Here is a 22,068-nt window from a genome sequence, read left to right on the forward strand (position 1 = left end):
CTTTCAAAAGTAATTTATTTGGATTTTCCATATCCTTTAATGAACTGTAAATATATTAACAGAAAAGACTTTCCCCCCAAAGACTATACAATTTCTGAAATAAGTCAGGAAAAGCAAAAAGACGACACAAAAGTACATTGTTTCAATGCAAATAGAACACACATGGCATACCCACACTTGCATTTTCCCAGGTTTTCCCAAAGAAAATGGGCCATCGTTTTTCTCAGTGAAGACCCATACTGTACTCTGGCTAATCAGAGACTTTGAAACTGTTTTCTTCTAGAAGAGTGTTTTTAATGGACTAAACACTGGTTATCACTGAGTTTTTAAGGTACAACAGCAGCATGGTTCAAATGTTACTTGCAGTTCTTGGATAAAACAAAAAAATTATAAGTAATGAAATACAGAAAAGACCCACCTTTCCTTATTTTGAGTACCATCTGTTCTCCTGAAAAAAAAAAAATATTCATCCTGGTGCAGTAATAACCATTTCCATGAGGAAAAAAAAGCCAATTCTCTAACATACTTGTGTCTGAGTGTGTGTATCCGTATCCGCATACTTATGTCTAGGTGTGAAAAGGACAATGAAGTACTTAGTATTCTTAAGTTCCTTCAAAGCAAGCACTGAAATTTGAAAACAATTTGCTTACCAAAATGTGTTTGTTTATTTGATCTCTATTCTGTGAAAAAGAAATTAACAAGAAAAAAAAAAAAAAAAAAAAAAAAAAAAAAAAAAAAAAAAAAAAAAGCAAAGAAAAGATGCAAAGAAAAAGAAAAAGAAACCCAAGAAAAGTTACTATGTGGAAATAAGGCTTCCGCATCTACATGCTGTTAAAAGCAAGTGTGAGGAAAACACGAGAGCAGGCCAAGAGTCTGAGTGCCTTCCAGCCAGCCACGGCCACAACCATCCCATCCTTCTGTCTCAAAATCAGCACCAGAAAGTCCCTCTGGAACAGGACATAAATTCCTACTAAAAAAAGATAATTACACTTCAGTAAATTATGCTCTGAGCTTAGCATTCTCTAGGTCTGCAACAGAACTCAGGGTAAAGCTTTCTATGAAACTCTAGATCTCATAATGTAATATATATATATATATAGCTGGCTTACGATTTGCCAATTAAAAAAATAAAAGAAATGAAAATTAAACTTTACATAACTAATGAATAATAAAATGGAATATCTGTTAGAATTGAAGTGCTAGCCTATGGGAATTTTTTATGATAGTCATTTATCCCCAACTTTCCTTTTCCACATAAATTATTTTTTTAAACGGCACATACATAGATTTAGGCAGGAAATTATCTTAAAATGTTTCCCTGGCACCTAATACCTAACCCAAGACTTTGACTTTATGATGGTATCTAATTCACATCTGGATGAGAAGGTTAAGTAATTGACAGGAAATGACTGAGTCTCCAGGCTAAAACATTCTCCCACATCTTTTGTAAAATCCACCTTATTTTCACAGCTTGACTTACATATACAAGTAACCAGTGGGTGAGTTTTTCCTTCATCAAATATTCCAAAATAATAATAACTGTAGGCCTGTCACTCATAAGAAACTACAATTTGTTATACTCTGACATTGGCACTTAATAAAATGTTAACTAAAGTTTCTCTAAAATTTTCAATAATCTGTTACTGTGAAATTCCAATAATTCCCATTTTATACGCATAATTAGATCTTTAAAATTGTGGCCAGTCCCCAAACACACAAATCCATATTAAGATGAAATCAGGAGAGAATTTGTCTCGTTCATAAGAAACTTTTTCCTAGGTTAAAAATGTTCAGTATTTTAAACCCAATTAATTACACTCATTACAAGTTGTGGTGACTCACACTATGGACAATACGAAGCAGAGAGCTGAAAGGAACGGCACTCGACAGAGGTCACCACACGTTCTCGCACTCCTGGGCAAGAGGCAGACTCACGGTTAGGTACAGCTCCAACTGGATTAAGGCTTCTCCATCATGATCTTGAAGGTCTCTCTTTAGTGTTCTCATACTGATTCTTCTGGTAAACACAGTGGTTATTGGTTGGGCCTAGTTGGCTTTTCATCTGGGAACCACTCTACAATCTCTGAGTGTTGAAGGCAATCCCACAGAGCTCAAAGAGTAAAGGCAGTATCGTCAAGACCAAATTTAAAGTTTGCAATACCAAGACAACAATGTTCAACACTTTGAAGCAAGATGAATAAATTAAAATTCTTGGTTAGACATTAAAGCATTCTTGCCAAGAATAAGTGTACACTGTATGGAGGGATATTTGACTCCTACATCTGAGTCCGAACAGGCCCACTGCATTTGCTTATAGGAGACACTCCAAGCTTAAGGTAAGCTATGTTCCTTGGCAATGAACTTTACTCTGTTATAGGCAATGTCTTTTATTGTTCCATCTGGCACTTGCTAACACCATTCTCGAAGAACCTAGAAATGAAGGTCAGTCACTCTGTTTATCAGGAATAGAACCAAATAAAAAACAATTTTGGAAAAATGACCAAGAAATTTTGGTTCATCACCATTTCCATATCTAACGGTTCCTTCAAGATAAAACATAACTCTTCCTTCCATGATAGATTTCCAACTGAGGAGATTAAAGAAAAAAAGAAAAGTTCCTCACCCCTCCCCCAAATTGTCATTCATACTGGTAAAAGAGCCAGTCTTGTTAGCAGCTAAGTATTGCACTGCCTTTCATTCTGTGTACAGTCAGGGTCCAATGAAAGTGGCACACTCATGGTCTAGGTGACGAATGACGGCAATGGCGGCTCAAGAGTTGAGACTCAGTGTATGGAGGGACAGGAACATGTCAGCACTATAGCACAAGTTAAAATTCATCACTTTCCGCTGCATGAAGTTGTGTGTCATCTGCATCTGTCATGCTGCTCTCCTGGGATTCATCTGTCCCCACTGTACAAATGGAACAAAAGCATAAGGTATAGGACGAACACAACTTCTTGGTTCACAAAAATAAGGAGAATTTCATTACATTCGGAGATGAGAACCCCCAGACCATAAACTTCCAAATGTTATCTGAAAAAAGCATTTCAAGTTCATCTCCTCCCTCCCTCCATTCCTCCCTCTCTCCCTCCTCTGTCCCTCCCCACTTCTCTCTGGTTTTTTTTTTTTTCAAATCTTTACTTCTTGTGCATTAAGCCCATCTTTATTTATTTTTTTTATTAAATATTTCCTTTATTTACATTTTAAATGTCATCCCCTTTCCTGGTTTCCCTTCTTAAAACCTCCTATCCCATCTCCCCTCCCCCTATTCACCAACCCACCCACTCCTGCTTCCCTGTCCTAGCATTCCCCTATACTAGGTCAACGAGCCTTTTCTGGACCAAGGACCTCTCCTCCCATTGATGTCCAACAAGGCCATCCTCTGCTACATGTGCAGCTGGAGCCATGGGTCCTTCCATGTGTACTCTGGTTGGTGGTTTAATCCCTGGGAGCTCTGGGAGTACTAGTTGGTTCATATTGTTGTACCTCCTATGGGGCTGCAAGCTCCTTCAGCTCCTTCGGTCCTTTTTCTAGTTCCTCCCTTTTTCTGGTTTTTCAAAATGGGGTTTTGTTATGTAGCCTGTCCTGGAACTATGCAGACCACTGGTCTCTTGAATTCAGAGATCCACCAGCCTCTGCTCCCCAGTGCTGGGATTAAGGGCATGCAATATTGGTTCTATGTCTCATAGCATGCCTGGAAGTTAACTTGCTGTCTTTAACTTTTAAAAATAATGACAATAGTTCTTTGGGGATAGCACCTCATGTAGCCTAAGCTGAACCTGAACTTACTATGTAGCCAAGCGTATCTTCCCACTGCTGCTGCTCCTACCTACATTTACCTAGGACTACAGGCACAAGCAGCCCTACACCTGGTTTATAAAGTCTGTGATCAAACCAGGCCTTGTCCATGCTCTACAGAACTAACTATATGACATTTCTAGCCGCCTGCCTTTTTTCCTTATTAACTCTGAATTCCTATTCTAGGAGCTAGAAATAGCTCTCTGAGACATTAAAAACAGATATAATAACAACAACATCAAAAAAGGCTAACATTTCTGCTAACTCCTAACCACTGTCTTAACTTTATGCACAGTCCCTGACAATATAGAGAAAGGTGGAATATAACCTTCAGTTTAAAAGAGCAGTACTGGGATTGCAAATTTTACTTATGAGATGTTCACTAAATTTTATGGAACAAAAGCTAATCAGAATTTACCTCAGAAAATTTCCAATTCTCTTGGTATTAATATATATAAGCATGTACTAATCATATAGATTTTTGGATTTGTCCAGGACTAAATAGAATGTAAGCAACTGCTACTACAGAGCTGAGGTTCAAAGTCACACAGCACACCAGATTTAGAAGTAATTACATTTAGAAGTAATTTCATTTTCTATAAAGAAAATGCCAGTTTGGAAAGTGGAAAAGCACCTCCCAGGCTCTGCGCACAGCAGCCGTCTGAACGCCACAGATCTTATGCATGATACTCACTGATCTGTTCCTCTTGGGTTATTGGCTCCTCATCATCTGGAAGGTAGCGCTTGTCTATTGCCTCTTTAATCTGATTATTGGCTCCTTTCGGATCTAAATCCATAGCCCAAGAGAAATTCATCAAGGCGAGATGAGTTTGGCCCAACTTCTTGTAAACCTAAAAAACAGGAGCACTCAATTCTTCAATGGTAAAGTCTTAAAACAAAAATTAAGCTTCTGATCTTTGAACTACAAGTCCATTCAGGTGGGAGGATGTTTTTATCCAACACATGGCTTCACATTTAAGTGTTCTTTATATGATCAGATGTTGGGTTCAGAACCTCACCAGCTGGAACCCTGACAACAGAAGGGAGGACTACAGAAGCCGCTTCAGTAACTGTCACCTATACAGCCTTATGCATGCTAGGCACACGATCTACTAATGAACTGCACAATGTCTCATTATATAGCTCAGGCTAACCTTGAACTGAGAACTTCCTGCTTGTGCCAGTCTTGAGATAATAGGTACAAGACACAAAACCTGGACCCATGTCAAGGACATCTGAAAACACAGGCATTTGAGACTGCCCTTAACTCCACATTTGGTCTAAGACAAGATGCCCTTGAATATAAGAGTCCAGGCTGGCCTTGATCTGGAACATTCCTTAGCATTCTAAGTGCTGGGATCACAGGCACACACCACCATGCCCAACTAGAACATCTTCTTTTTAATTGCTACCGCTAAATCCATTTCTTTCCAGGGCTCTTAGTCCAGGAATTTAGTTGAATTTGCTAAGTAGATGCCTTTAATCCTTTCACTAGGGAGGCAGAGACAGGCAGGTTTCTGAGTTCCAGAACAGCTTAGTCTACAGAGCAAGTTACTGTATATATATACATGTAGTATTTTTTAAAATCTAATAGTTGTTGAGGTTGGAGAGATAGTTCAACAGTTAAAACTGCTTGTTGCTCTTCTAGAAGATCTAAGTTTAGTTCTTGGAACCTTTCTCTGCACAGCCCTATGTGTTCTGAAACTTCCTCTGTAGTCTAGGCTATCCTAGAACCTGCTTCTGCCTCCCCGCTGCTAGGGTTGCAGGCATGCACAGCTGCTGCCTGGCAACAGAAACAAACAAGTATGTAAAAAAGGAAAGAAAAAGAATTTAGAATTTATTACGAAGTTGCGGCATAACACAGAAGCCCTAGTCTTTACCTTTCCTATTAAGAAGTACACAAGGGATTCTTTGGGGACAATTTGTTTCAGTTCTTCAAGTTCTTGTAAAGCAGACTGAAAAACAAAGAGAAAACTTAGAGAAGCAAAATTTTACAGAATTCTGACTAAACAAATGCAGTCAGGTACTACACATAGTTAAAAACAAACATTAAGGGGCTGGAGAGATGGCTCAGCGGGTAAGAGCACCGACTGCTCTTCAGAAGGTCATGAGTTCAAATCCCAGCAACCACATGGTGGCTCACAACCACCCGTAATGAGTTCTGCCGCCCTCTTCTGGTGTGTCTGAAGACAGCTACAGTGTACTTACATATAATAAATAAATAAATAAAAAAACAAACAAACAAAAAAAACAAATATACAGATTTAAAAAATCAATGTTGGGGGTAGAGAGATGGCTCAGTGGATAACAACACTGATTGCGGTTTCAGAGGTCCTAAGTTCAATTCCCAGCAACCACATGGTGGCTCACAACCATCTGTAATGAGATCTGATGCCTTCTTCTGGTATGTCTCAAGAGTGTAACAGTGTATTCACCTACATTAAAAAACAAAACAAAACAAACAACTATATTAAAAAAAATTAAAAAAAAAATCTATGAACAACAAGGAAAAGTATGTTCTGAACTGTTAGTAAAAATAGTAACTGTGGGCTAGAGCGGTTAAGAGCACTGACTGCTCTTCCGAAGGTCCTGAGTTCAAATCCCAGCAACCGCATGGTGGTTCACATCCATTCGTAATGAGATCTGATGGCCTCTTCTAGGGAGTTTGAAGAGAGCTACAGTGTACTTATATATAACTTATATATTTATATATATACATAATATATATGAATATATATTTTTTTATAAATAAATGTATATAAATATATATCTTTGGGGCAGAGCAAGTAGGACCAGAGTGAGAAGAGGTCCAGAGTTCAATTCCCAGTAACCACATGATGGCTCATAACCATCTGTACAACTACAGTGTACTCATATACATAAAAATAAATAAATACGGGCAGTGGTGGTGCACGTCTTTAATCCCAGCACTTGGGAGGCAGAAGCAGGAGGATTTCTGAGTTCGAGGCCAGCCTGGTCTACAGAGTGAGTTCCAGGACAGCCAAGGCTACAGAGAGAAACCTTGTCTCAAAAAAACAACAAAAACAAAAACAAAAACAAACAAATAAATAAATCTTTAAAAAAGTAACTTAATAGAAAAGTAAGCTCACGATGCATATTCAACTTTAACAGTGACATATTTTAAAAAGATAACAAACATGTTGACTTCTATATAAAGAAAAAGCATAAAGATACAGTGTGAATCAGGGATCCGAGATGATGTGCTAAGAAAAGTATCAGGAAATTATGGAATTCAGATAACATAAGCAAATTTATTTATATAAAACTTCGGTACAGAGAAAAATATGAAGAGTATAGAGCCTAGGAAGGTGGCTCGGCTTATAGGGTGCTCACACAGCATGCAGGAAGCCCTGGGTTTGACCCTAACACCACATAAATGGGGCATGATGACCTCAGTAAGGTAGCACTTGGAAGGCAGAGAAGACTCAAAGTCATCTTTGGCTTATAAGTCCTAAGCCAGCTTGGGATACACGGCTATTGTTGAAAATAAAGTGCATAACGTGAACAATAGCACTCTTATTCTACATTTCACAAAGAGCTTTTAATCCCTGTCCCTTGGTTATAACACCAGAAGAGGGCATCAGATCCCATTACAGATGGTTGTAAGCCACCATGTGGTTGCTGTGGTTACAGTGAGTGATCTTAACCACTGAGCCATCTCTCCAGCCTGATTTTTTAAAAAAATATTTATTTATTTATTTTATGTATATGAGTATACTGTCACTGTCCTCAGACACATACCAGAAGAGGGCATCAGATCTTGTTATGGATGGTTGTGTGCCACCATGTGGTTACTGGGAATTGAACTCAGGACCTCTGGAAGAGCAGCCAACGCTCTTAACCACTGAGCCATCCCTCCAGCCCCCTGATTTTTTTTTTTAAAGAGACATAATACAGCATGGAAGAAACTGATATAAATCTCACCTTGTATTTTTCATTTGCAAATAAAACCGAGGCTCTGTGAAATTTGCATAGAGGGTTCTTGGGGTCAATCACAATGGCTTTGTTTAGGGTATCCAAAGCCTTCTCAGACTTCTTCAGTGCATGCTGAACCTGTAAGAAATAAAGATCCGTCTTGATATTAATGAAGAAAGGTAAGAAGCAAACAATATAACTCAAAACTTTGAGATTGACAACTGGCCTTGGCTTCCAGCAGGTCACTCTTCTAGCCCCCACCAGAGTGCTCTGGATTCTTGAATGAGACACACACACACAAGTTAATTTTGATATGCCCTGACTAGCTCAATGGCTAGTCAATGACTAGAAGCTCAATGGCACTTCTAAATTCCCGAGGCTAGCAAACACCTCTCTCCGCTATTCCTGAGTTAATATCTTTTAAAATCCATATTTCACCTCGCTACCCCAGACCCAACCGCGGAAGTGGCCTCTTGGGCCACTTTCCTGGATCCTTACATGCTGATCAGTTTCATTTTTCTCCCCCCTCATGATTCTTTCCTCTCTCCTAACTCCTTGCCTGTGCAATCTAAAAGTCCTGCCTGTCTTTCAGACCAGCCATTGGCTGTATGGCATTTTTTTAATTATCAGTCGAAACCAGCTGGGGGCAGTGATCCCAGGTCTAGAAGTACGACTTTTTGGGAGCCGAAATAAGACAAGCATTAGAACTCTCCAACATCTCACCTTTTCTGTCCAAATTAAAGAAAGACAAAACCAAAAATCTCTTCTCTTAGACATAACTTGAACATAACCATAACAATTACGTAAATTACAGACAATGATATAATTAACACCCAGTCCATCATAACTGTCAATTAGATAAAGCATTCTATCATCTATCCTAACTTAAAGAACTTACAAGTCTATATCTGAGTTACGAAGATAAAACCTGTAGAGATGAGGTTGTGTAATCTAACTGGATTGTTTACATGGGTTCAAGTGTACCAAGTAATTCATTACTACATGTGTTGTATAGAATAAGAACGATTCATGTTTGAATATCAAGTCGCTAGTTGGTGGGACTGTTCAGGTAAGATCAGGAGACCTGGTCTTGTTGGAGGGGGTGTCACTGAGGGGAGGCTTAGAGGTTTCAAAAGACCACTCCATCCCCAATTCCTCTTGTTCCTCTGCTCCCCCATCCTGAACTTTAATCCTCTGAAACTGTAAGCCAAATTAAACACTAAGACACTAAGTTACTGACAGATCATCTCTCTTTCCTCAGTCTAGTAAGTGCTCCATTTCAGAGCACTGAGGGCCAGGAAGCTCATCACTGATAAAGAACTTAATCTCATTTAACTCCCAAAACCCACATACCCATATAAGGCTGAAGAAAGAACCAATCTGACTGTCCCCTGATCCTCCCAATAATAATTTTTTTAAAAAATATCCTGAACTCCAGAGATGGTAAATCATTTCTTATAGGATTAAAACCTAAGTCCTCAGACTTCTAATCCACCACTGGAAGCCTATGATGACACTCATGGTTCAATATTTTAAAAAGGATTGATTTTGTATTGTGTATGTGTGTGTATGTGTATGTGTGTGCACACATACACATAAGTGTAGGTGCCTGTGGTGGCCAGGAGCCTCAGATCCTTTGGAGCTGGAATTACAGGTGGTTGTGAGCTGCCCGAAGTAGATGCTAGGTACCAAACTTGGGTCCTCTGCTTAACCACTGAGCCACTTCTCCAGCCCCATGATTTGATCTCTACAGTAGATAATTACCATGAAGTCTAAAAGTATGTAAAACTTGGTTTTACCCTTCACAAGAAAAACATTTATCATTTATGTAAATAACACATTTCTAAAGGATGATTATGACCCTCTAAGTATTAACCTGTGTTCAAAGAACTTGTTCATGAATCCTGTGTCACTCAATTACACCTTATAGCCTGGGCTACATCAAATTGTCTCAAAAGAAACAAAATAGTCACTGGAGAGATGGTCAATGCTTTTGTCTAAGTGCAGGTTGTTTGGTTCCCAGCACCCACGTCAAGTGGACCACAACTGCCTATAACTCCAGTTTCAGGAGATCTGATGCCTTTGGCTCTCTGGGCATCTGTAGTTAACACATCCATACATATAATAAAAAATAAAACAAGTCTTAAGCAATGAAACAAAACGCATTTGAAACACACACACACATACACCCCCTCCAAACAAAACAAAAAACAAACAGAAAGAGTATACAAACATATGGGGATTTCCCCAACTCCTCCTCTCTGGATCTAGAGACAGGTCTCACAGTAGCCCCAAGCTGGCCTTAAACTTGCTTTGTTTAATGAGAATGACCTTCAACTTGTGATTCATCTGCTTCTGCCTCCAAGGAGTGCTAAGACTGTAAGTGTGAGGACGCTCTGTTTTATGTTAAAGACTAAATCTATGGCTCCTGAGCCACATCCTCAGCCCCACAAGGTGTATTTCCTCATGATAAGTCAAAAAGGGGCTCTTGGAAAATACTCTTGAGGTACTGCTTTATTAACAATACAGTTCAATTTTCACAGTAACCATTAAATCACCTAAATTCTTTTTTTTTTTCCCCCCGAGACAGGGTTTCTCTGTGTAGCCCTGGCTGTCCTGGAACTCACTCTGTAGACCAGGCTGGCCTCAAACTTAGAAATCCACCTGCCTCTGCCTCCCAAGTGCTGGGATTAAAGGCGTGCGCCACCACTGTCCTGCCACCTAACAGAGCAATGTTTAAAAAGTTACTTACTACTCCAATGTGGCAAAGTAAAACTGAACTCTGAGGGTTGATATCAAGTGCTTTCTGGAAATGCATTTCTGCGAGGCTGAACTTCTCTTGCTTGTAATAAATCATTCCTAAACCATACCTGAAATTGTAAGAAAGCATGATTTTAAGGATACAAGTTTTGGCTGCAAGTTTAGTTTCATCTACTAATAAGACAGGATAGGTGACATTTTAATACACAACAGCAAAAAATAAGGTCTTATGGTTAGACAAAAACTATTAGTCATAATAAAAATCACTGAAGCATTTTAGAAGATACATTTTTATAATTGAAAACAATAAATTACCCAAACAGGCAAAAGTATAAAAGAGAAGAGAAGCCACACGTATAAACTCACCACTCTAATGTAGAGGGAACAGCTAATTCCTGCAGTGATTATGTATGCAGCAAACACTTTGCTAAATCATTCCCTTTTTTTTCTTTTCTTTATTTTTTTAAGACAGGGTTTCTCTGTATAGCCCTGGCTACCCTGCCTCACAGAGATCTGCCTGCCTCTGGCTCCCCAGTGCTGGGATTAAAGGTGTGCACCACCAACTGCCCAATCTAAATTATTATTTTTTTAATGTGCTTAAACTGGCCTTGAATTCCCTGCTCAAGCAATCTTCCAGCCTCCTCCCAAATAGCTGGGAAATAATTGCATGTTCCACTCTGGCTGGCTGGTTCTGGTAAACTCAATCTACTTTCTCTACACCATACTATATTGTATATAGACCAATTATTTATACAGCAATATAATTTACTATTAAATAAAATACTATAATAGGGTGGTTTAAACAAAAGAAAAAATGGGGCAGAAAGTACAGGTTAGAAAAACTCTTATTCCCAAACATTTTTGTTTTGTTTTTTATGACAGAGTTTCTTTGTGTAACAGTGGCTGTCCTGGAACTCATTCTGTAGACCAGGCTGGTCTCAAACTCAAGAGATCCTCCTGCTTCTGCCTCCCAAGTGCTGGGATTATAGGTATGTGCAGTGCCACCATCACCTGGGTGAATGTAACAAATCTATTCACTGACTATGTTTAGTTTCTATTGGACTAATGGTTCATAAAATTAAAAAAGAAAGACCAACTTTTCATAATCACCATCTCAAAGGGATATCATAACACATGGATTCATTTGGAAAGTAAAAATGGTTCTTGGTATATCAGCATAAAGGAAGCGGAAACCACACATCCACCACAAAAACTAAAACAAAACAATAACAATAATAAAAAAACCTTGTAATAAAGTTGAAACAGAAAAATATAAGTCTTAGACTGTAGCTGTCTTCAGACATCCCAGAAGAGGGCATCCGATCTCATTAGGGATGGTTGTGAGCCACCGTGTGGTTGCTGGGTTTTGAACTCAGGACCTTTACAAGAGCAGTCAGTGCTCTTAACTGCTGAGCTATCTCTCCAGCCCCTACTCTTTTTCTTTTTTCTTTTTTTTCTTTTTTTACTTTTTTATTTACTTTTTTTTTGGTCTCTTTTCTAAATTTTTAGACTTCACATACATATATATATTTTGGTTTTTATTAATACACTATAGACTTTGATCTTTCCTTTGATTTCTTTATGCTTTATTATTCATAAATATTTGGCCTGTGCACTATTTACTTATGAGAACATGTCTCATGCAGCCTAGAGGGGCTGGCCTCCAATTCACTATGTCGCCAAAATAACCCTGAACTTCAGATCCCCGTTTCTACACCACCAGTACTGGGATCACAGCATGAGCCACTAAGCCCAGTCAATGTATGTGGTTCAGGCGCTAGAAAGAATCCAGGGCTTTATGTACGTAAGAGGCAAGCATCAGCTTCTACCTCCAGGTTCCTACTCTGTTTGAGTTCCCGTCCTGACTTCCTCTGATGATTAACAACAGTAATATGGAAATGTGAGTCAAATAAACCCTTTCTTCCCTACTTGCTTTTTGGTAATGATATTTGTTGCAGCAATAGTAACCCTAACTAAGACACCAGGTATGCATGTGGTAATATATAATACATACATATATAAAAGCATAATAGGCATATCTATTTAAAAAGTCTTAAAAGAAAAAAAGCACTCAGTGGGTCAGGTGCCTGTTGCCAAGCCTGGCAAGCCCAGGTCATTCCTGGGAGAAAAAAAAACAACCATTAATGTTATGTTCTAACCTCCGCTGTTTGCTGTGGCCCACACAGGCCATACATACACAATACACACATGCAAACAAACTAAATTAAAATAAATACAATGATCTTTAGTAAGACTTTGTCTCTTTACTTACCATGCATTGTAATGCCTGGGATTCACTCTTATAGCATTTCGAAAACATGCTAATGCTTTGTCTAGTTCTTCAGTTAACACAAACTCATGTCCTAATAGAGTATAGGCGTAAGCATAATTTGGATCGACCTGGATAGCTCTTTGGAAGAATTTAATTGCTATATCATGCTCCCGTTGTAGACTGAAACAATTCCCTGCAGCACACCAGGCCTGACAAAACAGAAACAAAAACCAATCAGTTAAAAGTTTTTATGCTCTATAAAAAAAATTATTGTCAAAAGTAATTTTAATTTTTTTGTATTTGAATTTAATTTTGACCCAAGAAAGTGTGTGTGGATCCTTGCTCTCCTTGTGTGGGATAGGGCCGTGCTGTTAACTGTGTCTCTCTGCCTCCTGTCCCTTCCCTGGGGAGGTGCGGGGTCACAGCAGTTTATTTACACAGCGCTCGGCATGTATGTGGGTTCTGCAGATTCCAATTCAAGTCCTCATGCCTGCACAGCCATTTTTACCCGTGCCGCCATCTCTGACCAATCCTGTAACTAACATCAGGTCCCAGATTGTATTTAGATCGCTTTCTCTTTAAGACCTCCACATGTGCAAGTCAGAGCAGAGTGTTTTCTTTGATAAGAGTTTCTCTGTGTAGTCCTGTCTGTCCTGGAACTCACTCAGTAGACACCAGGATGGCTTTGCACTTAGAGATTTGCCTGCCTCCTGAGTGTGGGTTTAGAGGTGCGTGGCATCACAACTGGCTCAGGAGAACAGTTTCAGGGAGCTGGTGTTTTCCTTCCACTATGGGTTCTGGAAACCCAACTCCGAGTGCCAGATGTGCACAGCAAACTTTCACCTGCTGAGCCATCAAGCAGCCCCACAAGTACCTTTTGAAGTTATCTTACTGGCCCTGGTTTTTGACTTTTTTAAAAAAGATGATAAATTGTTTATTAGTATGTGTGTCTTTCTGTGAGTTTGTGCACTTGTGGAGTCTGTGGAGGCCAGGTGAGAACAGCAATTTGAATACAGGCTTATGTGCATTTCACAAAAGTATCACTAAAAGCCAGGTGAATGCCTGTAACTCTGGCTGTGGGAGATTCAAATGGGAGGCTCAAGAACTGAACAACAGCCTAGGCACAGCCACGTCCTGAAACAAAAAGACCTTCACATAAACCCGCACTGAGTACGTCTGAGATGTCCTCGAATACTTACTGTAAGATTAGTACATAGGAATCAACTCTGTCTTAAACGGCAATTAAGGGCCAGAAAGATGACTCAGTGGGTGAGAGGGCTTGCTGCCAAGCCTGATGACCTAGAGGTAAATCCTCGGAGTCTACATTATTTAAGGAAAAAATGGACTCCGAAATGTTATCCCTTAAAATCCAAATATACTCACTATGGCATATATGTGCTCCCACACAGAAGACCCGTCCTTTTTTTTTTTTTGGAGATTAGGGTCCTGTTTTGTTGCCTGGACAGGCCTTTCAAGAACTGAGGTTACAACCATGAGTCCCCAAGCATGACTTTTCTGCATGCATGAGCAGTCTTCTCTGAGACAATCTCATGAAGTCCAGAGTTAGGATCAAACTTGCTGTGCACTGAAGAATAACTAAACTCTTGTGTAATCATATCCTATGATGCTTTGCAAAAATGACAAAATTACCCAACAACACACTTGTCAGAATGTATCATTAAGTGATACAGGACTGTATTTGTTCGGATGATCAAAAGCTGTGTTGGGTCAAGGATATTAACTCAGAGTTAAGGATTATGTGCCTAGCATACCCTCAGTGCTGGGTTCCAGAACAGCACTGCACGCAAAAATTAAACAAGAAAGGTGACTATGTAAATAAATTGCTGGTAGCATACCTCTGGTGAATTCTTATCCATGTCTGTTAAATCTTTTGAAAGAACTGAAAGAGCAACATCTTTCTGAAGATGCCAGAGTGTTGTAGAGTAGATCTCCATACCTTCAACTCTAAAACTCTCAATCCTTCTAACTTCTGAGAATATTCTTTCAGCCTGAAATTAAAGAACTAGTAAGTGAAACTGTATGTACAGGCTAGTGCAGGTTACTGTCTTCACAGAACTGAATTTCTGCAACGACTACGCTTTATAAAAACTAGAAACAAGAGAAATCATTGTGAGATGTCAAATACTGAGACAATCATACCCCAGTTAGCCTGGTTCCCGTATTTTAACTAGGCATAAAGACCTAAAGCCTGGGGCTGGAGAGATGGCTCAGTGGTTAAGAGCACTGACTATTCTTCCAGAGGTCCTGAGTTCAATTCCCAGCACCTACATGATAGCTCACAACCATCTGTAATGAGAGCTGATGCCCTCTTCTGGTGTGTCTGAAGATAGCTTCGGAGTACTCATATACATAAAATAAATAATTCTTAAAAAAAACAAAACAAAAGGACATGAAGCCTGAAAAGAAATTTCTATAGAAAAAGACATAGATGGGGCTGGAGCCACTGGCCCAGGGATAAAGAACACTGGCTGCCCCGCTGAGGACCTAGCTTTGGTTGGCAGCTTATAACTATCTGGAACTGCAGTTCCAGGGGATCCAACATCCTCTTCTGGTACCAGGCACATGTGGTATACATACATACATACATGCAAGCACTTACATAAGATATAATTCTTAAGAGGGAGGGAAGGAGGGAGGGAAGGAGAAAGAGGAAGAGAGAGAGAGAGAGAATATGAACTTACTAAAAAGCTGAGCTGAAACTTTTAGAGACTAAAAAGGTGAATAGCTGCCAAACTCTATGGCACACTGAGTGATGGCCACCACCGAGCACCGTGTCTGCTGGAGGAACAGCACCCACTAGCCCTTCCTTCCTTTTCTTTCTTTTTTCTTTTTTTTTCAAGACAGGGTTTTTCTGTGTAGCCCTGGCTGTCCTGGAATTCACTCTGTAGACCAGGCTGGCCTCGAACTCAGAAATCCACCTGCCTCTGCCTCCCAAGTGCTGGGATTAAAGGCATGCGCCACCACTGCCTGGCAACCCTCACTGCTTTTGATGATGATTGTTGTATGGAACTGTGCGCAACATAAACCGTTTCTTCCCCAAGTTGCTTCTGGTCATGGTGTTTGACCACAGCAATAGCAATCTTAACTAAGATAATTATACATACTAGGAAAATAATTATATAAATATCACATAATAAATTAGCAAAAATTAGCCTTTAAGATCTAGCCTTAAGCATGAAAGTTAAATTAATTCTAGAAAGATATATGTATCTTTATATACTTACCTGCATGTATTCTGAGAGTTCAAAATAAGCCCGTCCAATCTGGCACAGGACCCAACCAGTATTGTAGTGGTGAGAAGGCAGGTGGCTCAAAATATTTATAGCTTCTTTGCAGTTGTATGAACACAAAGCTAAATAACCTTTTCCCATTTCACGAAGAAGGCTCATCAAACCTTCTAGGAGAAAATAATATAATAAACAAAGGAGAAATACATACAACTTTGGTTTTCTAAAACTGCTAACTACAAATTATTCCTTTAAAAAAAATTCCAGTATTTGGGCTGACAAGATTGCTTTGTAGTTAGAGGTGCTTGCCTGATGACCTGAGTGTGATCCCTGGGATCCCACATAGTGTACACACACACACTCACTCTAGAGAGAAATAAAATAAAATGTAACTAAGTTAAACAACTTTTTTAAGGGGGCTCAGTTGTTAAAAGCCTCTTTTTGTCCAGCTCCCAGCGTTTCCATGGCAGCTCACAACCATCTACAATTCCTGTCCCATGGGATCCATGCTCTGTTTGGGCTTCTTTGGGGATAACCATATCCATAGCAATAGGTAAGAGACACAAATTCTAAAACATGAAAATATCCAGTAAAACATTTTCAAATGCCAGTATTAATGTAAAAACAATAAAGGCATGAAGAAGCTTAATCCAAGTATAAAGTATAAAGTGTAAAGTAGACAGAGGAGTAGAGCACCGTGCGCACAGACCTGCTGCTGCCTTCTGTAGGTTAAAGGCCTGCATCTGAGGTGTGGTTGTGGTTATTTTCCCTTCTGAAATGATAGAAGAGTCCAATTTTGTAATTTCCAGACTATCATTTATGTTGGGTTGAGTTATTCCTCCTTTATTAGTTTTACTTTTTGTTTTTCTGTTTGGGATTTTAGGTGGAAACTTCATTTTTAACTTTTTGCTATTCTCCTGTAAAAAGGAATAAAATTCCACGCTTATCATACTCGTTCTTCTAGATGTTTCCATTAACATTTCCTACAAGTACTACACAGAAAAGAAATGCATAATCCTCATTAGTCTTTTTGTTTTTCTCATCAGAAATTTTACAAAAACAAGTCTTCAAAACCAATTTTTTTTTTGTTTGTTTGTTTTTTTGTTTTCAGACAGTCTTACTTTTTTGGCCTATATTGACCTGGAACTTGAAGCAATCTTGCTTTACCCTCCCAAATCTTGGAATTACAGGAATGAACCAGCATGCCAAGAGCCATTTCATTTTCAATGTAACAGTACATTACCCAACTAATAGAAACTGAGGTCAGTCTGCGGTAAGGGCAGATCTTTTCTGAAAGTGTATTACATTCTCATTTATTATTTAAAAATAAGAAAATGCAACACTAATTATATCATAGCACTACCATCACATTATATCAAAGCACAAAATCACTCATTGGGATGTGTCAAAGGTAAATTATTCATGTCAGTCAGCAGACCAAGACAAAAACTGTTCCCCCATCTTCTTTGCTTTTTAAAGAAAGATAGTAACAAGACCAAATTCCCACTCATTGTTTCTTCAGTGATAGATATGAATCACAATCCCCATTGACATTTCCCTGTTTTTATATTAATTCTTTTGCATGTGTATATAGAGCTGTGTAATTTATCAAAGGCATTTGTGCAACCAACCATAACAGTTACAATATAGAATTATTCTTCTAGAACAAAGAAATCAATTTGTGCTACATTTAAATTGTTGCATCTTTCCTCCAGTCTATTTCCTGAAAAAAGCCAACTAACATTTTTATTATGATTTGGTCATTTCAAGACTGACATATTTACCAATGACCAAGTTCTCCAAATAAGAAATTATTAGCCAGGTGGTGGTGGCGCACGCCTTTAATCCCAGCATGTGGGAGCCAGAGGCAGGCGGATTTCTGAGTTCAAGGCCAGCCTGGTCTACAGAGTGAATTCCAGGACAGCTAGGGCTACAGAGAAACCCTGTCTCGAAAAAAGAAAAAAAAAAAAGAAAAAAAGAAAAGAAAAAAAAAAGAAAAAGAAAAAGAAAAAAAAAATCGGGGGCTGGAGAGATGGTTCAGCGGGTAAGAGCACTGACTGCTCCTCTGAAGGTCCTGAGTTCAAATTCCAGCAACCACATGGTGGCTCACAACCATGGTGGTGCATCCCTATAATCCTAGCACCCTAGAAGATAAGTAAGGCAGGAGGATGGTGACTTCCAGACCAGCATGATCTATATAATGAGCTCTCTAAAAAAATTAAAACAAAACCCTTTATTTATTTGAAATGAAGTTAGGAATGCATACAAATTTCAGCATAGCAAGTTCTAAATAAACGTGACATGCAGAAATCTTTACCTTGGTTGTAGAACTGTCACTAGTGAAAAGGCGGGAACTTCTTCGAGGCAATGCATTTGGGGGAGATGTAATAGTGGGGCTCAATACCTGAGGTGTTGTACTAAAAAAAAAAAAAAAAAAAAAAGCCAGACATTTTTTCACATTTAACATTTGGTTTATGACCAGTATTTATTTTCTCAATTCTGCTTTACTGAAATGTGCATTTATCATATAAATATTCTAAAACTGGTCTTCTCTCTATGAAGACTCAGGATTTAAAAACTTCCCAGGCTAGAGGGGAGGGCTCCCTGGTTAAGAGTCCTTGATACTCTTCCAGAGGATTCAAGCTCACGTTAGGTGGGCCAGCAAGGCCAGCTCCAGACTGGCAAGTACTAGCATGCACATCATGCACATGTGTATGCATGCCCGCACACACACACACACACACACACACACACTCACACACAAAGACCACACAATAACAACATACACAGACAACTGTCTAGAGCACACGATGGCAACTACAAAATGCTAAATAAAAAAGTTGGACATGAATCAAATTTGGTATCTGTCAATAAACAATATTAGAAACATAGAAATTACTAGAATAAATTCAACCAGCTAAAACAAAGGTTTACTCTACTTACACAGACTATGACCATTACTGGTGTACAGAATTACTTGAAATGCAAACCATAAGAATTCTACTTTAAAATTTTATCTTCATGTCCATATGAATGTTTTGCCTACATGTATGAGTGCACCACAAGCAAGTCTAGTGCCTGTAGAAGCCAGAAGAGTGCTGTGGCCCTGTAATTAGATACAGTCACAGGCTATTGTGAACCACATGTGGGTGCTGGAAACTGAATGGCAGTCCTCTACAAGAGCAGAAACTCCTCTTAACTGCTAAGCCATTGGTCTGTCCCAAATGTAACCTTTTTTCTTTTTTTCTTTTTTTCAAAAAAATAAAAGGTCACCGGGCAGTGGTGGCACACGCCTTTAATCCCAGCACTTGGGAGGCAGAGACAGGCAGATTTCTGAGTTCAAGGCCAGCCTGGTCTACAGAGTGAGTTCCAGGAAAGTCTTACTATGTATCCCTGATTAGCCTGGAGTTCTCTATGTAGACTAATTATGACTTTAAACCCAGAAATCTGCCTATCTCTGCCTCCTGAGTGCTGGAATTAAAGGTGCATGCCACCATGCTTAGCTAAGAGTCAATTCCATTTTTAAGATTTGGTTTGTTTGTTTATTTATTTATTTGTGACAGGATTTAACTATGTAACTCTGGCTGTCTTAGAACTCATTATGTAATGCAAACTGTCTTTGAACTCAGAGATTTGTCTGCCAATGCCTACCAAGTGCTGAGATTAAAGGTGTGTACTTCACCCACATTTTTTTATTTTACGAATATATACTAGTGACTGCATGAACATATGTGTGCCACAGGTAGCTAGAAAAGGGCATCAGAGTCCCTAAAGCTGGAGTTACTGGCAGTTGTGAGCTACCCAAAGTGGGTGCTGACAAGTGAAGCCAGGTCCTCTGCAAGAACAGCAAGTGTTAATGGCTGGGCCATCTCTCCAGCACCAAGAATTCTATTCTTAGAATGCAATTCAACTTAGTTGGGCGTGGTAGTAATAAGGCCTGCAATCCCTATACTAAGGGAAGTCAAGACAGAAGATGGTTCTCAAATCAAGGACAATGTAAAATATATACCATGTCTCAAAAACAAAACAATAGAACAAACAGAAAACACAGTAAACTTAAAACTTAAGTGATCTAATGAAGACTGGATAAGGGGTGTAATGAGATACTTTTCAAACAGAGAACAGAAGAGTAGGCACTGAGTGGGTCTGAGGATAGAGCTGAGATGGCAGGGAGCCTCCTCAGTATGTACAAAGCGCCAGGTTTGAACTCTAGGTTTGAACTTGGTATGCTGCACTGATTGTAATCCCAGCACTTTGGAGGTGGAGGCAGGTGGATTAATAGTTTAAGGTCATTCTCAAGATACATAGCAAGTTTTCAGCCATCCTAGGATATATGGCACCCTATATAAAAGGGGGAAGGCAGAAAGATCATGGACTAAATCCTTCATAAAGAATGGGTAATTCTACTAGTTATCCATCTTGGTTTCTGAACACTTGGCAAAGCAACCTTAGAAACAAAGAATTTTATTTTAGGTCACAAGTAGATTATGGTGGGGTTGGGAGATGTCATAGTAGCAGAAGCTCTAGAAAGCTGGGCACTTTTCATTCCTAGCCAAGAAGCAGACAGCTGTGTTCAATTCCTTCTCTCTGCTTCAGTCCAAAGCCCAGCCCACAAACCAATAGCATCCATCCACATTCAGGGTGGGTCTTCCTATTAGGAAAACCTTTCACAGAGCAGCCTACTCTGGACAGCCCTTCACTAGTGATTCCAGACGTGCCACAGCGAAAGCAACTTTCCCATCACCTGTTTTGGTAAAAAACTTTCTTTCTTTCTTTCTTTCTTTCTTTCTTTCTTTCTTTCTTTTCTTTTTTTTTTGGTTTTTCAAGACAAGGTTTCTCTGTGTAGCCCCCTGGCTGTCCTGGAACTCACTCTGCAGCCCAGGCTGGCCTTGGCCTCCCAAGTGCTGGGATTAAAGGCATGAGTCACCACCACCCAGCGGGGTCAAAAACTTTCTAAAACTAAGATACCAATCAGTGAGTGAAACATGCTCAGAGATAGCTTTGGAGGTATCTCTGAGTGGAGTGGAGGGGGCATTTGGGGGTAATCAATTCATTCTTAAAAAGCCTTAATTATTTACTTTTAATATAATGTGCACGAGTGTCTGCCTGTGAGTTATATGCATCACACACATGCAGAAGCCTGCACAGGCCAGAGGAAGGCAGCAGATCCACTGGAGCTGGAGTCACACACTAACCCACCATATAGGAACCAAACCCCAGTTGTCTGCAGGAGCAGCTAACATTCTTAACCACTGAGCCAGGAAGCAAACTATCTTCCTTTTACCCCGGTTTGAAGGTATGTGCACACATGTCCACACCTCTAGGTGTATAAGCAGAGATCAGAAGAGGGTCTCAGGGAGCTTCCTCTATGGTTCTTCACCATATTCTCAAGTTAGGTCTCTCACTGAACCCAAAGTTCACTCTTACTAGGCTGGCTGGTAGTAAGTTCTCTGCATCCTCCTATCTACACCCCTTATAGTGCTGGGGTCACAGATGAATACTCACTCTTTCACAAGCATGCAGTAATAACTGCCTGCCTTGTAAAACAAAAACCCCAAGTCAACCACACAGTCAAGTAATTCTTATAATAAGACTCTAGGCAACCACAGTCTGCAAGCAGTATTCCTCATTAGAACCCTAACATTACAGGTATATTGACCCCTTTAAGATAGTTAAGACTATAACTGTAACTGTGATAGTTTTAAGGCTTCTGTATCTGATGTTCAATTTTATGACAGGTGTGCAGAAATAATGGGTGAAGAAAGAATGAAATCTGTATTTGCCATGTATGCTGGCACACACCTTTTATTTCAGCACTTGGAAGGCAGAGTTAGCCAGACCTCAGCTTGCTCTATATGGTGAGTTCCAGGACAGCCATGGACTATATAATTTAGACTCTGCCTCAAAAACAAAACAAACAGCAATGGTGTGCATGTCTTTTTTTCTAGCACTAGGGAGGTAGAGACAGGCCTGAGTTTGAGGCCAGCCTGGTCTACAGAGTGAGTTCCTGGATAGCCAGGGTTAGCACAGAGAAACCTTATCCCTATCCCCAAC

The 22,068-nt window shown here is 39.5% G+C and overlaps 1 protein-coding gene across 7 annotated transcripts in view; it reads right to left on the bottom strand.

Moving 5' to 3' along the window:
* The window catches only part of Cdc27 (cell division cycle 27), a 47,804-nt gene continuing 25,736 nt past the window's right edge, over positions 1 to 22,068 (bottom strand). For 4 of the 7 annotated variants that reach the window (XM_031350792.1, XM_031350798.1, XM_031350797.1 and 1 more), the window contains 10 exons: positions 18,332 to 18,431; positions 16,724 to 16,931; positions 16,012 to 16,184; positions 14,623 to 14,775; positions 12,767 to 12,975; positions 10,487 to 10,604; positions 7,744 to 7,872; positions 5,679 to 5,753; positions 4,493 to 4,649; positions 1 to 2,910 (listed from right to left, as the gene is read on the bottom strand). In XM_031350792.1, coding sequence (XP_031206652.1) covers positions 2,828 to 2,910; positions 4,493 to 4,649; positions 5,679 to 5,753; positions 7,744 to 7,872; positions 10,487 to 10,604; positions 12,767 to 12,975; positions 14,623 to 14,775; positions 16,012 to 16,184; positions 16,724 to 16,931; positions 18,332 to 18,431 — 1,405 coding nt within the window. In that variant the 3' untranslated portion in view covers positions 1 to 2,827. The remainder of the gene's footprint in view (positions 2,911 to 4,492; positions 4,650 to 5,678; positions 5,754 to 7,743; positions 7,873 to 10,486; positions 10,605 to 12,766; positions 12,976 to 14,622; positions 14,776 to 16,011; positions 16,185 to 16,723; positions 16,932 to 18,331; positions 18,432 to 22,068) is intronic. The other 3 variants (XM_031350796.1, XM_031350794.1, XM_031350793.1) reach the window with 3 other exon arrangements.

The sequence above is a fragment of the Mastomys coucha genome, unplaced genomic scaffold (genome assembly GCF_008632895.1).
Source record: "Mastomys coucha isolate ucsf_1 unplaced genomic scaffold, UCSF_Mcou_1 pScaffold5, whole genome shotgun sequence".
Lineage (NCBI taxonomy): Eukaryota > Metazoa > Chordata > Mammalia > Rodentia > Muridae > Mastomys > Mastomys coucha.